This window comes from Euwallacea fornicatus, chromosome 4 (assembly GCF_040115645.1).
Source record: "Euwallacea fornicatus isolate EFF26 chromosome 4, ASM4011564v1, whole genome shotgun sequence".
Classification (NCBI taxonomy): Eukaryota; Metazoa; Arthropoda; class Insecta; order Coleoptera; family Curculionidae; genus Euwallacea; species Euwallacea fornicatus.
In genome coordinates this window covers 4,113,264-4,126,985 of record NC_089544.1, presented here as the reverse complement: position 1 = coordinate 4,126,985, position 13,722 = coordinate 4,113,264, and the positions used below count along the sequence as shown (strand labels likewise).

At 35.0% G+C, this 13,722-nt stretch overlaps 1 protein-coding gene and 1 pseudogene across 3 annotated transcripts in view; one reads left to right on the top strand and one right to left on the bottom strand.

The window, feature by feature from the left end:
• The first annotated feature begins 3,743 nt into the window (after positions 1 to 3,743).
• LOC136338990 (uncharacterized) overlaps positions 3,744 to 13,722 on the top strand; it is a 30,886-nt gene continuing 20,907 nt past the window's right edge. The window contains exons 1-2 of one of the 3 annotated variants that reach the window (XM_066281866.1): positions 3,744 to 3,982; positions 6,117 to 6,325. In XM_066281866.1, coding sequence (XP_066137963.1) covers positions 6,125 to 6,325 — 201 coding nt within the window. In that variant the 5' untranslated portion in view covers positions 3,744 to 3,982; positions 6,117 to 6,124. Of the gene's footprint in view, positions 3,983 to 4,798; positions 4,939 to 5,248; positions 5,348 to 6,116; positions 6,326 to 13,722 lie in introns of those variants that run through there. The other 2 variants (XM_066281867.1, XM_066281865.1) reach the window with 2 other exon arrangements.
• Positions 7,671 to 10,172, bottom strand: LOC136338670 (uncharacterized; annotated as a pseudogene).

Here is a 13,722-nt window from a genome sequence, read left to right as displayed (position 1 = left end):
AATAAAACGGGGAAGTGCCTTACGACTAGACCCTTGTATCCCCTTTCGCTTCCTAATTTGTTTTCACTCCAGGTGGTCCAGTTTCCCCTCCGCAAAATGTCCCATCCTTTCGATGAAGGAGAGTATCCCATTCCATTTAAGATTCGGAGGTCTCTTGAGAAGAATAAAAGCGGGTTAGGAAATTTTCTTTCCAAGACGTTCCTACTTAGAAATCAAGACTGGTGTGATGTCAACTTCCTTTGTTTGAACCATCTAGTGAGACCAAAACCTGACATTGAAATGTAAGTATCTTGTAAGTATTACGCCTCAATTTAATATTTAATAAAGATGCCTCAGCATGTTTAACTCAAGAAAGTCTTTACAGAAATAGGGACACTGTAACCTTTTTTTACCGAATTTCAGGCTCAGGAATTTTTGCAGGGCTTATGGTCAAGGGTAAAGGATATCGCATGGCCTCCTCGCATTCTCGATTTAAGTCTTATTGAACCTTCTTTGGTCTCTAGACGTGAAGAATATAAGGTATCGCGGATGAGTGAAGAGGTAACGAAGTGGAGAAAGTCGATTTTAAAAATATTCTTTAGTGTTATTCCAGTGAGAAGTATTTTGCAAAGTTTTACAACTTCGTTTTTTTTTTGTTAATAAATAATCAATTATCTTCTCATTTTTCTGTTGCGTTGATAAATAATCTCAATAGATTGACAACATAACGATTTCAAATCGATTAACTTATTATATTTTTCAAAAAGCTTATTATCTGAGATAATTAGCTGTCTAGACAAGCTAAAAACTTCGCTATTGTGCCTTGGCAACAAAACGCGAAGATTGGAACGCACTGATTTCGATCTATTGCGCGCGGCTTTGGCGGCCAAATGTACGTTTATAGGATCAACCTTTGCCAAAATTTATGTGCCTTTATAAACCCATAAAATCTAAAATTAAAGGCACAAACTATACGGGCATAACGAACTTCAAATTGAAACTTTTGACTGAGAACTAAACACTATAACCAGAAGGTTAAAAACAGCTTACCTAAAATTATCCTGTTTGAAATGGCTATGAATTTTTTAAGTGGTTCGGCCTTGTGTGGAAGCCTTGATCCTTTTATGTTTCAGCGATTCATGTGGATCGAAGAAAAATCCTTAGTTACGGTCATGGTAATGAATTAGTGCAAACAATGAGGCTTGGTTGTCTATTAGATAAAAATTAATTTGACAGACATGTTGATGGAGGTTCAAGAAGGCTACAGTTCTGTGGTTTTAAGTGATTTGTGGTCGAATTTTTAGGAAAATTTATATCATAACATTTTTAAAGTCAACAAAAATACATCAACGAAATCGATTTCCAAAAAGATTAAAAAAGTGATGTTTGAATAACACTTTGATTAAGGAGCTTTTTTCAGGATATCGTGAGTTGTAGTGTTCACATATGCAGGATGTAATAAAATCTTTCTTGCACAAGAATATAATACAAGTTTTACCACGCTGCTGGTTTCTATAATACCAATTTTGATATTGGATCTCCTCATTCGTGACGACAGGTCAAAATTGTAAATTTTAAAACGTTTTTTGATACAGTATTTTTCAAGGTGTAATTTAATATTTGATGTGTACTTTTCACCTGTAGAGGCTAGAAAGGTGGTAAAGTTAAAAATTATGGGCGTTTTATTGAAAATAATAAAAAAACTGATGATTACTCTTAATTATAAATTTACATGCAGTTTTATGAAGACATTGAAATACCGGTTGTTAGGAGATTCTAAAATGACATATATATATATATAAAATCCAACATAAATTGAAATTTCGCGTTAGTTTACGCTGTGCATAATTTTTTCTTTTACATTTTTGTTCAATTTTTTTTAATAGTGACAAACTTTTCATAAGTGCTTGTGATAAGTATAAGATAATGTTACTTTCCAGCGAGCGTGCAGTAAATGGCTATACGGCACCCATTTCCAAGCCGAAAGTGGCTCGTTAATGCACATGTGCGTGTAAAGGTTGCACCACACGCTAATATTTAAGTACTGTAACATTCAGGTCCTTCAGAGTTTGCGATATCTAGTTATTTCTTAAAAATGTAATTGTGTAACTACGCTATTCACAATCTACGGGACTACGATTTACATTTTTTTATCACGAAGTTTTACTGCAATCAGATTAAAGAGGCATGGTTTAAAATCAAAAATTTGCGTGTATTTAACATATTTATCGCAAAACTTTTTATGAAAAGCGTACGTTTAAAGAAATTTTTACACAATAATACATCATTTAATTTACAGAAGACACGAAAGCTAATATACAAGCTATTGGACATAGCTCTCGCAGGTTTTCCGATATGAAATTATTTCGTACGTTTCCAATTTTGGACATACACTTCTCATAATCTACGGGAATATGATTCACAATTTTTTGTCAAAAAGGTTTACCATAAGTAGATCAACGAGACATGGGTTAGAGTCAAAATTTTGTGCATATTTGATATATTTACGACAAAACTTTTTATGGAAAGTGTGCGTGTGAAAAAAATTTCGCACAATAATACTTAATTCAAATTACAGAAGATGGCAGAATTAACGTAGAAGGTCTCTTACACAGCTCCTGCAGGTTGCCCAATATCAAATCATTTCTTACCAATTTTCGATACACACTTCTCATAATTGAGGAAACTATGATTCACAGTTTTTTATCACAAACTTTTACCGCTAGCATATCAAAATCGCATATGTCAGTATCAATATTTTTGGGTAAATTTTACGTTCGCGCGTAGAAACGATTTGCGCACAGGTGTGCGCGTAAAAATCCTGCTACATGCAAATATCAAATTTCTGCAACATACATCTCCTTCGGTTTTTGCGATACCACGTTACTTCCTAAAAAGCTAAGAATTTCAGTTTTGACCTGCATTATTAAATATTTTAAAAAGTCCACATATAAAAAAGAGTAATTAGCAGAATCGTGAATTTTTTGGAAACTATTAAAAATCTTCAAATACATGTATCAAACCTTCCGTCATCTCCTTAGGAAAGTCTAAAATGTCGCTCAGTTGTCATTTTGAAGCTCAGAACTGTCGACTTTCTGCCAAAACGTAGTATTTTATATCGTAACGTAGTCTACGCCGCAACGCATATCGTAAACGTAGTATTTATTCATAGAGTAAATAAGATGTAATAAGAATAAGCAATGATGAATAAGTGGGCCAACTTTTAACTTCTTTTGAATCTATATCCCGACCTCTTCTCAATAATTCACTTTACATCTTATGTTGAGCAGTTGCGGATTCAGATGGAAAAATTACAAACTGATAATAAAATCAATCATTAATATCCCTGTCAGGCTATTAGTAAAAGGAGACACGAACGCAAAACAGCCAAACACATAAATTAAAAACCGTTCGGATCCTTTAATCGGAAATATTGAACAAAACTAACTAACTATAGATCAAAGCGTGTGTGGCTGCAATTAATGGAGGAGCTCCACTGGACAGAATGTCCTTCGAATTATTTACCAAGTCCTCTTACTTAATAAGTTCGTGTTGGACTAAATTAATCGCAGATTATCACAAGTCTATATCTTCTAATATTCTCAATATAAACATAATTATGTAAGTACTAAATGCGACTCTAAGTCTTTATACGAGCACTAGGTAGAGAGGTTTACATAATAGTAGCATTTTGGAACGTAGCTGTGTCGTACATCCCTAAAAAGACTCTACAACCCTCACAGAGCCCGCAGTATGCTAAAGGACGCGTCGCGTCGCGACGGTCGGTGGGGCTATGCGCTGATTCACCAATCGAGTCAGCGTATGCAGGATTTCGTAAATATTTTGCTTTTCCGTCACTCTCGCACTCTTTCCCACCATATATCTCCGTCTCTTCTTTAAATCTCCTTTACCTTCTGTTTTATTTATTTTGCAGTGAATTGTTGCAATTGATAAGATCTACTAATGTAACTTCATTTTTAAGACATCTTAAAATAACAAGCAGGTATGGCTTATGTGAATGTTAATGCCCAGTAGGAATACAAAGGCTAGAGTTAGTTGATTATCCTGCAGGGCCGTTAACCCTCGTTTATTATTAGCTATAGCTCTGTTCTGAAATTCATCTGAGCTCATGAAAGTGGAAATCATTCATTCTCAAATATTTTAGCTGTCATAGAGGCATTGGAATGTATAGGGTGTTTCCTTGTATTTAAACTGCTTTTGGTGCAAATTGACAGGACGTGTTATTGGTGAAAACAAAAGGACAGTGTAAGTTAGGATAAAAGAAATTTAAGTCAAGTTAAATTTTTAATGAAGTATCTTTTTCGACATTTTTGATAGATCTTTTTTTTCTGATCTTAGAAATCTATAACATGTTGACATTTAGTCAGGCCGTTTTCGAATTAACTGTATGTATTGTAAGGGAGATACTGAAGCGCGCTTATTTTAAATACGTTTTATAGGTGCAAATAATCCAAAAACAGCTGAGCCAATTGCTAACATATTGCACATTTTTAGAATCAAGAAAAAATATCCATTAAACTGCCGAAAATCGTAAAGTTTCTATCGATACTGGAGTAGCCCTAGAACTTTCATATTTTAAGTTTTTAACTATTTTTTATAATAAACTCACCAGAAACAATCTAAACATAAAGAACCACCCTGTATCCACCATCTATATGCTATTCCAAATTAATAAAAATCGGGAGATGTCATGGAAATCTAAAGTTTTGTGTTTGTATAAATGACGGATAGTGACAGCATCTGAAATTTTTATCAGTAAATGCCAAATTTTACTGTTTTCTAATCTCACTATGTCAAACATTGACACATCTCTCCTAAAATTTAACATTTCTTAGATTTCCATTCCATCTCTATGTGAAATTCATTTACTATCACTGTCCATTATTTAGATAGGGACTAAGCAATCGATCTCCATGGAACTCCCTAATTTTTAATAAGGTTAGTGCTACTACAACTTAATATTTAAGCTTGATATAGAATGGAGATGTTTTATATAAAGGACACATCAAGGACAAACAAAATTTGTCCCTTACTGAAATTTTAACTCTCCCTTGTTCATACAGGGTGGCCCAACTAAATAATTTCACTCTTCAATACGACTTTTCTAGCAGATTCAAAAAGAAAAATTCTCGAATATGTTAATTTTGATTTCTAGCAAAATATTATTTTCATCAAAACTCAATTATACATGGGGATACAAAAACTCCCTAGTTTTAAATAATTGGCCACTTCTACTTTCAATTTTTAGTAAAATAAATATATGGATATATGGAGTGAGATCTCCGATGATAGATTATCCGGTGTACCGAGTGAGATGTGATAATGTACATTCAGTGTGGATCTTCTGGTAAATATATGCTTTCCCCATCTTTGCATTGGGTGTTGAACTAAAATATTATTTTATATTATATAGATATTTTCTATACCTAAATTGGACAGTGTTCGAAATGTTTTCAGCTCGAAAATGGGACTTGTTGAGTTGAAAATTTTGAAATATCTTTGAGACATTTATAGTATGCCCTAAAACTACCCTCTATCTCGTAGAATGTCGGTAATAGTCCACCGTGATATCTACGACCCTGTATAGTTCTTGTATCCAGGGTATTCACACTAGCGTTACTTTCCTGATAAGATTCGAAATATTTCGAATATTCCACGCGCGTGGTTTAATTTACAAATTGGCAAATGTCCATAACATTCCCCGGCACGTAGTATCCTTCATTTATTCAAACATACATTCAACCTTACAAGATATTTCAATGCAAATTGGGAGGGGCTATAGATATCTGATCATGTGTCTCCCGACAGGCCAGAATTGTCACCACTCCTATCTTTTGATTAATGCCTGATAGTACATGCTGGTCTCTATGCCCAGGCCCGCAAAATAAGGCCAGCAGGAAGTTTTCCCTGCCGGCTGACACCGGCCGTAAAAAACTTTGTCGCGCCGTTGTGTTAGAGAAAAATAGTAATTGTTTCATAACGAACAAAAGTGATACTTTTGAAATTCGAAGCGGCATTTCGTGAACACGATCGAGCTGTCTTTAGGTCATCATGTAAACTCCGCACTTTTTTTTATCTTAAAAATCCACTAAAAACCCCGCATTTTTTTTTTCTAGATATCAAAATGCCGGAGGCCGCCCGAAATCCTCAAGAAAATCCTTTTCATTATCCACCGCGTCACAATCCCCTCATAAAGCCGTTTGTTGTGTTGGCTTTACCTGGAATGTATTTGTTTTACAAGTATAGTCAATATAAGAGAAAAAGGAAGGAAAATGCAACAAGACGCTTAGCAGAGAGGGAATTACAGCATTTGAATGGCAAAATCGTAAGTATTTCGCTGTACTATTTTGTCTCCTTCTATGGCGCCTATGTTGACAGCATAGACGGTCTTCTCAGAAGTCCAATCTGTTAGAAGAACTACAGAGGACATAAGAAAAAACTAGGCTTTTCCGTTATGCATACATTCTTTGAAAAAAGTAAATTTTTCTTATAATACCATGTGTCATTTTGTTGCCTCTCGTGCCATAGTGTGGTGATCGTCTGAACAAGAACGCTCTTTGAAGTGGTAAAACTTCTTTAAAACAGAAGTAATAAACATATCTGTGTGATCAGGTGTTTTAATAATAAATTATGAAAATCTATTTTTAATCAACATAATTTTTTTTATATTGATGCTATAGATCGAAGCAATAAGTGAACAAAATTCATTTGGACAAATAAATAAGATCGTTTCCAAAGAAATCATTTGTCGATCAGTTCCTGAAGCTGTAGTGTACAAAATACCTTAATAGAACATAAATTAGGTAGAAGGAAGAATTGTACTTTAGGTTTGCGAAAATTTACTTTGTCTTTAGTGGAAAAGAGTTGGAGTTATCAAAAAATTGCTGACCATTTAGATCGTTTCAAAACCATGGGCGCAAATGCGGTTAAACATTTTAATATCCATAAAACTTTAGAAAATATTATAAGACAAGGAAATAAGGGAAAAATAACAGCCCTACTTGATGGACATTTATTAATACTATCAAAAAAAGATCCAAAATTATCGTCTATTCAACTATAAAGAGAGCTCTTCGGCCAAGAAACACCCACAGTCGCAAGAAAAACAATACGAACTTTAAGTGAGGAAGGTTTGTGTGGAAGAGTTTCCAGAAGAAAATCCATGACGTCAAACAAGAATAGAATTGCACGGTTGGAATTGGCAAAACTTCATATTAGATGGTCAAGTTCTCAATGGAAATATGGGTTATGGTCGTACGAAACAAATATCAACAGATTTGTTTCCGATGGTCCAGTTTACGTGAAACGATCTCGTGATACAGAATTTAACTCAAAGCACACCTAAAACACACAAGACCATCAGGCACGGTGGCAGCAATATTAAACCGTGGGAGTGTATGTCTGAGCATGGAGTTGGACCCATTACGAAAATTGACGATATCTTGATCGTACACAACTATCGGACTATTCTTGAGAATGTTATGCTGCCATATGCAAAAAATATCCTTCCCGTTGTCAAACATTGTCAGCACGACAATGACCCGAAACATACAGCAAAAATCGTAAAACAGTGGTTAGTAGAAAATCAAGTTGACGTTATTAAGTGGCCTGCTTGCAGTCCCCACTTGAACCCAATTGAGAATTTATGGCGGGATGTAAAAGAGGCACTAAAGGATAAAAATATAACGAATCTTACTCAACTTAACGAAAATTCAGCGGATTTGGTATGCCATACCTCGAAAACGTTGCCAGAAGTTAATCGACTCTTTGCCGCAACGGTGTTATAAAATCATTCGGAATAAATGGTACCGAACTAAATATTAGCTTCAATTTAGTGGTAATAACATGATTGTTTGTAGGTTTAAGCCATTTTACGATTAAAATTTCATTTAAATGAAATCGTATTTATTTATTTGTCCAGAGGAATTTTGTTTATTTGTCATGTTGACCTAAATCCTTACTGGAAACGTTAAAAATTTTAATAAATATAAATATTATTTAATATAAAACTAATGTGATAGAGGCATGTTTTTATTTTCCCGATTTTAATAATCCATTGGAATTGGATAAAGTTGGAACATTTTAAAAACTGTTCTAATTTATTGTGGCCACCACAGTATATAGCCAACCAATTGGCTTAATTTTTCTAGCACTTAGTATACCATCACCATCCTTGGCATGAGCACCTTGAATTTACATAATTCAGATATGAAGAACAGATTATATCGAACGGCCACCGTCCTCGCCTGATCTGACATCGTTTGAATATTCCTTTTTTGAATGTTTCAGATGGAAGCAACCCCTTAATTGTGGGATGCCTCTGAGAAAGAATTGATGGGCAATATTGACTAACGGAAGATATTAATTTGTTGAAAATATTCTTAACATTTTTCCCTTGTTTTCAAGGTAAAACGGTAATTTTCTTAGTTCAGCTGAATCAGATTAGTTGAATTAAAATGAAGATATCTACTCCTCAAACACGGGATACGTTGGTTACCATTGCAAACTCCAGAGTGGATAAAATAAATATAAAAATATTATTTTATAATCCGAACTTTTTTCCTGAACTAACTTTATGTAGATTATCAGCCAGTTCTGGCGGCTACCATATCTGCTCTCGTTTGCGTGCAACCTGAAATTAATAATGTAACCAGTAAACAAGTAAAGCACGCAAACTTCTCAGAATGGGTGTGAAGATACTGAATTGTTATAAAATAGTCATGATCTAAATCGTTTCAACACCAATGGGGCAAATTTACTGCCAAATTAAGCGGGTTAAGTTTCTGCGCTTCGAGCAACGAGTTAGTTCAAGTTTACTGTGCTGAACTTTTAATAACACAAAAATGTACGAAAACCGAAAATTCACAAATATTTCTAAAATAATCAGTAAAAGTGTGATTTTGATCGCAGACAAAATGCTTTTTAACGCACAACTTTTTGTTTCAATCAATTACGACCCTCCCGGTCCTCTTCTCCAAATGGGCATGATTTCTGCATGGGGTAATAACTCCTGCAATCTAAGGGCCTCCTCATTGAGCGTACCAGGAAAAAGAGTTCCAATATGGTGCCGTCTATCTCTACTCCACAAACATACTCGTCCAAAAGTGTCATCATGGGACATATCAAGTTCACAACATCGAAGTCGCAAGTCCACCAAGAGGCATGTAACACATGTGTGGGTGAAAATTTTAATATCGACTCAGGAGATTGTTCGCTTTGTTCTAAGGGCCTAGCAGATCTTAGTAGAATAAAACTTTGTACTTAAGGTTAGGTAATCAAGCTAAGCTAAAGCAGTACTGCCGATTAGCCTCCGTGGATGGTCTTCTTGAACAGATTGGCTTCCCTCGGATGGTGACTGATATTGGTGATACTACCATAATCACACGAGCCCTTACAGCATATATGGTGCATTTCACTGCAGTGTTATAGCGACATTGCCCGTGTTTCATTATTCGTTCTCCTACCGGAGTATCAGAATTGAAGTTTTCTGTTACAAGAATTAGTACTACATGTACCTTTTAAGACACAATGACTTTATTAACTTACCTGCTTAACCTCATAAACTAGTCGAATTAATGATTTCTTACATTACCATCCAGTGATACGCTTTGTTCTTCTGGATTCTTGCTTTGTCACCTGGTATCAAAACAAATCGATTCCGGTGTTTTCGACAGGGAAACACCCTTGCAGATGTAAGTGGGAGCCCAGTGGGCATTGTTTCTAAAGGGAACTTGTGTAAGTGCCAAGCCGTGTGCTGGCACCCAACATACATACTTGAATTGACGTCTAGAAGTAGGTTTTTGTGCAAAATTCAGGATATAGGTCAAGTGTTATCAAAGCTGAAATATCCGAAAGAATATCCAGATAATACGCAGCTGGATCGAGGCGTGAATATTACCTGGTTTTGATATTTTTCTGGTCATTTTCCTATTGAGTTCTGATGGGAGTGATGGTCAGTATTATAACATACAGGGTGGCATGTTTAAAACAGTTTACGTGAAATATCTTGAATGGAATTTTTGCTTCGGGAAACACCGAGGCACGTCAAGTTTACTTTTTACTTTTAAGGGAGACATTTTCAGATCATAAATTTGTAGGTACAGAGCCATCGCCCTAAATGCGGCGACAACCCCTTCAAGAATCTCAAATGGCACGAAGGTCAAGCGGCACATCAAATCAAAAGTATATCAATTATCTTTACAAGTATGCTAAAATTTTTTTGCTCCGCTTTTAAATGTCGGAAAAAACCATTTTAAAAAAGCGGTGAAATAAATGGAAAAAAATAACCTAAACTTAATAATAACAAACTCACCAATATTATAAAAAATAATGTTTATCATGGAATTTCTGAGATAAGGTGATGGGTTTTGTTAGCATTGAACGGGTGGTTTTGTTCAGATTTTGCACTGATCAGAATTCTACCGCAAAATTTGTCGATTAATCGGACGATTCCAAATCATTATGGTTTACATTACTGCAGAGAGGATTGAAATTGTCATAATCTATTTCAATCAACGATGAAATAGCCCAGGAAACTGCAAAATTTTTAATGGAAGGCATCCCGATAAGAATCTGAGCCATTCCTAAATGACGAATTTAATATCTAAATTCCTGGAGATTGGATCCGTTGCTAACAAAAAACATGACAAGCGACGCACCGTTACTAATAAGGCTGCACAGATTGTAATTTTGGAACATATTAAACTGGCTTATGCAAATCAAGAAAAGCTTATTTCAAGCATTCGAGAATTAGAAGCAACATCAGGTATTCCACGTGATAGTATTCAAAGGATCTTAAAAAGGCATAATTTCCATCCCTATAAGATGCGTCATACTTATGAGCTCAATGAGGATGATCCAGATCGCCGTATGCAATTTTGTGAGGTGACGAGTGAAAACATTTTTATCAATCCCAATTTTTCATATTCTGTATGTAGTTCCTGCACGTAACTTTTTGGAACAACATTTTCCCGAGCACTGAAGTGATAGAAGAGGTTTCATTGAATGGCCTCCAAGATCGCCTGATTTAACACCATTGGACTTTTTCTTATGGGGCCATTTAAAAATTGTTGTCTATAAAACGAAACTTACTTCTTTGGAACATTTTCGCCACCGAATAGTGATAGTATGTGGTGAAATAACTCCCAAAGTGCTACAAAATGTTCGGGAAGAGGTTGAACAAAGACTTTATTATTGTTTGAAAGTAAACGGACCACCATTTGAACACTTAATTGAATAAAACATTATTTAAAAATTAATTTTTTTTCGATTTATTTCACCGATGTTTTAAAACGGATTTTTTACAATATCTAAAGGCGGAGGAACTAAATGTCAGCGCACTTATAAAAAGAATTAAAACACCTTTAATTTGATGTGTCTCTTGACCCTCCGTGCCATTTAAGATTCTCGAAGGGGTTGTCACCCTGTTTAGGGGGATGACTCTACACCTACAAATTTATTATCTAAAAATGTCCCTCTTAAAAGTGAAATTGACGTGTCGTGGAGTTTTCCGAAGAAAAAACTTGCATTCAAGATATTTCAGGTGGACTATTTTAAACCCAGCCACCCTGTATATTAATATGAATACGTGTTAGCTTATTTGATTAAGGATATTGGCGATGTTCGTCAAGAAGATTTTCATAGCATTACTATATTCTTTTATTTTAGTTGTTACTCAAATATTCCGGAACATATGACCCACCCTGTTTAGAAAATATACAGGGTATTTCCTAAACATACCGACAAACTTCCAGTGGATGTGGAGCTCATGAAAACAAATATTTAGATCGAATAAACTTTTGTCCCAAATCGCTTCATTTCAAAGATACAGAGCGTTTAATGTCTTTTTTTTTATTTTTTAAATATTCTAAAAACAGTTTAAGGTAGGGACATGAAATTTGGGACACACTATGGTGGGATGAATGTGTTTGTTCCTAAAAAGGCAGAATATTCCGACCTACACTAATAGCGTCCTTGCGGTAATCTAGTTGGATGTTTTTAATTAAAAAAAAATTATATGCCACTGCCTTTTTTAATACGAATATATATTATTTTATATTCCATAAATTCTTAATAAAAAACGCCTCTTAGCGTTTTTGTTGCTTAAGTAGCCGTTTTCAAGATAAAAAGTATTTTCTCATTTCTGTGCCTGTCAAAAAACCGGTGTAGGTTTTCAAATGCGATTATTTTAAAATTCTTTAGGAAAAAGTTAATTTAATTTTCTTTTAGTCGAGGTAGAGGACATGAAGATGAACACGTGTGAAACTCATAGCATAATAATACGCTTCTTCCAAAGTATAGTTCCGTTAAATTCTGAGCCATTTACACATGCTGGATGGCCGCGCAGACGCCACTGGTATAGGTGGTAATATTCTACTAACTCCAGAACATGCGCACTTATCCCGCTTTAGTGTCCCTAATTTCATACCTTTATCCTAAGACGTTTTTGAAATATTAAAAAAATATTTAAAGAATTAAAAAAAAAAGGAATTAAACGCTGTCTTAGAACCGAAGCGATTTCGGACCTACCTTCTTCGATCTAAATGTTTTTATGAGCTTTAGTTCCTATGAAAGTTTGTCGGTATCTTTATGCAACACTCTGTATTTTCATACATGGCCACATTTAGGCAAAATAACAGTTGTGCAACAGTTGGGTAAATGTCCCATAAAAATAACGTCAGCTCGCATTTAAAGACCTTTTTTGATGTTGAGCGTATCATTCAGTCACGGGGTGGAACTTTCCAACATCTTCGTTGAATGCCTGATCCATCACGAACTACGTCACGATGAGTTGTCACCTTTCAATGTACTTACATGAATACCCTTAGGTCTAGATTTTTTTGGACCCTTCTCATTGGGCCCTTCTATTCGCTTTCCATGTAACTTCCTTAATTGCTAAGTTAGGTGTAATGTCGGCAAAGGAAAAGCGTTAATTGACAAACAAGCAGTAAATGGGGCGGGTTGTATAGTGTCTCTAGCCTATTCTGGATTTGTTGCCTTGAAGTGGCTAAACGATGTAATCGAACCATCGAAGTGAAAATTACTATTGAATTTTATGGAACACGCGAACTTAATCATTATCTAGTGCCAAATAAACTGAAGGTAAATTTGATTTTAGTCTTGTTTCTACTTATGTACCCTCGAAAACCGGCAAACTGTAATACGAGACCACATTGGTGATTTGTTCATAAAACCGGAAGCCATAATAATACAGACGTAATTTTATTGGGAAAATCCAGTTTTCGGTCTCTGAGTGGCAGGGAATCCACTTTCAACTTGATGGAGGTAGTGGACAGACAAAATGAGAATGGCCAGCTGACCGCCTACAAATTTTTCTTATGATGTAAATAAATATCAAAAGCTATGAGTATTTGGATTTGTCGCTTTTCAAACATAAATAGACTCAAACTTAATAATTTTATATTGAATTTTAATATTTCCTAGATATACGAGGCGATGTCATGTTATGTTTAGTATTATAAGAAATCTGTAGAAAAATGGCCCAACCTAGAATTTTCTTGCAATTTTATTTGTAACGATACACGTAATTAATCAAGAAATGGTTGTTAGCATCAAAAATTCACCAATAAAAACCAAGATACCTTTTGGTACCGCAGGCAGGAATTAAAGTTAAGTAAAAAATCCGCTGCTTTTGGCTGCATTGGAAGCGGCGATCACTAGTTTTCGCTATACTGCTTCGTGTAATTTATCGGAATATCCTTT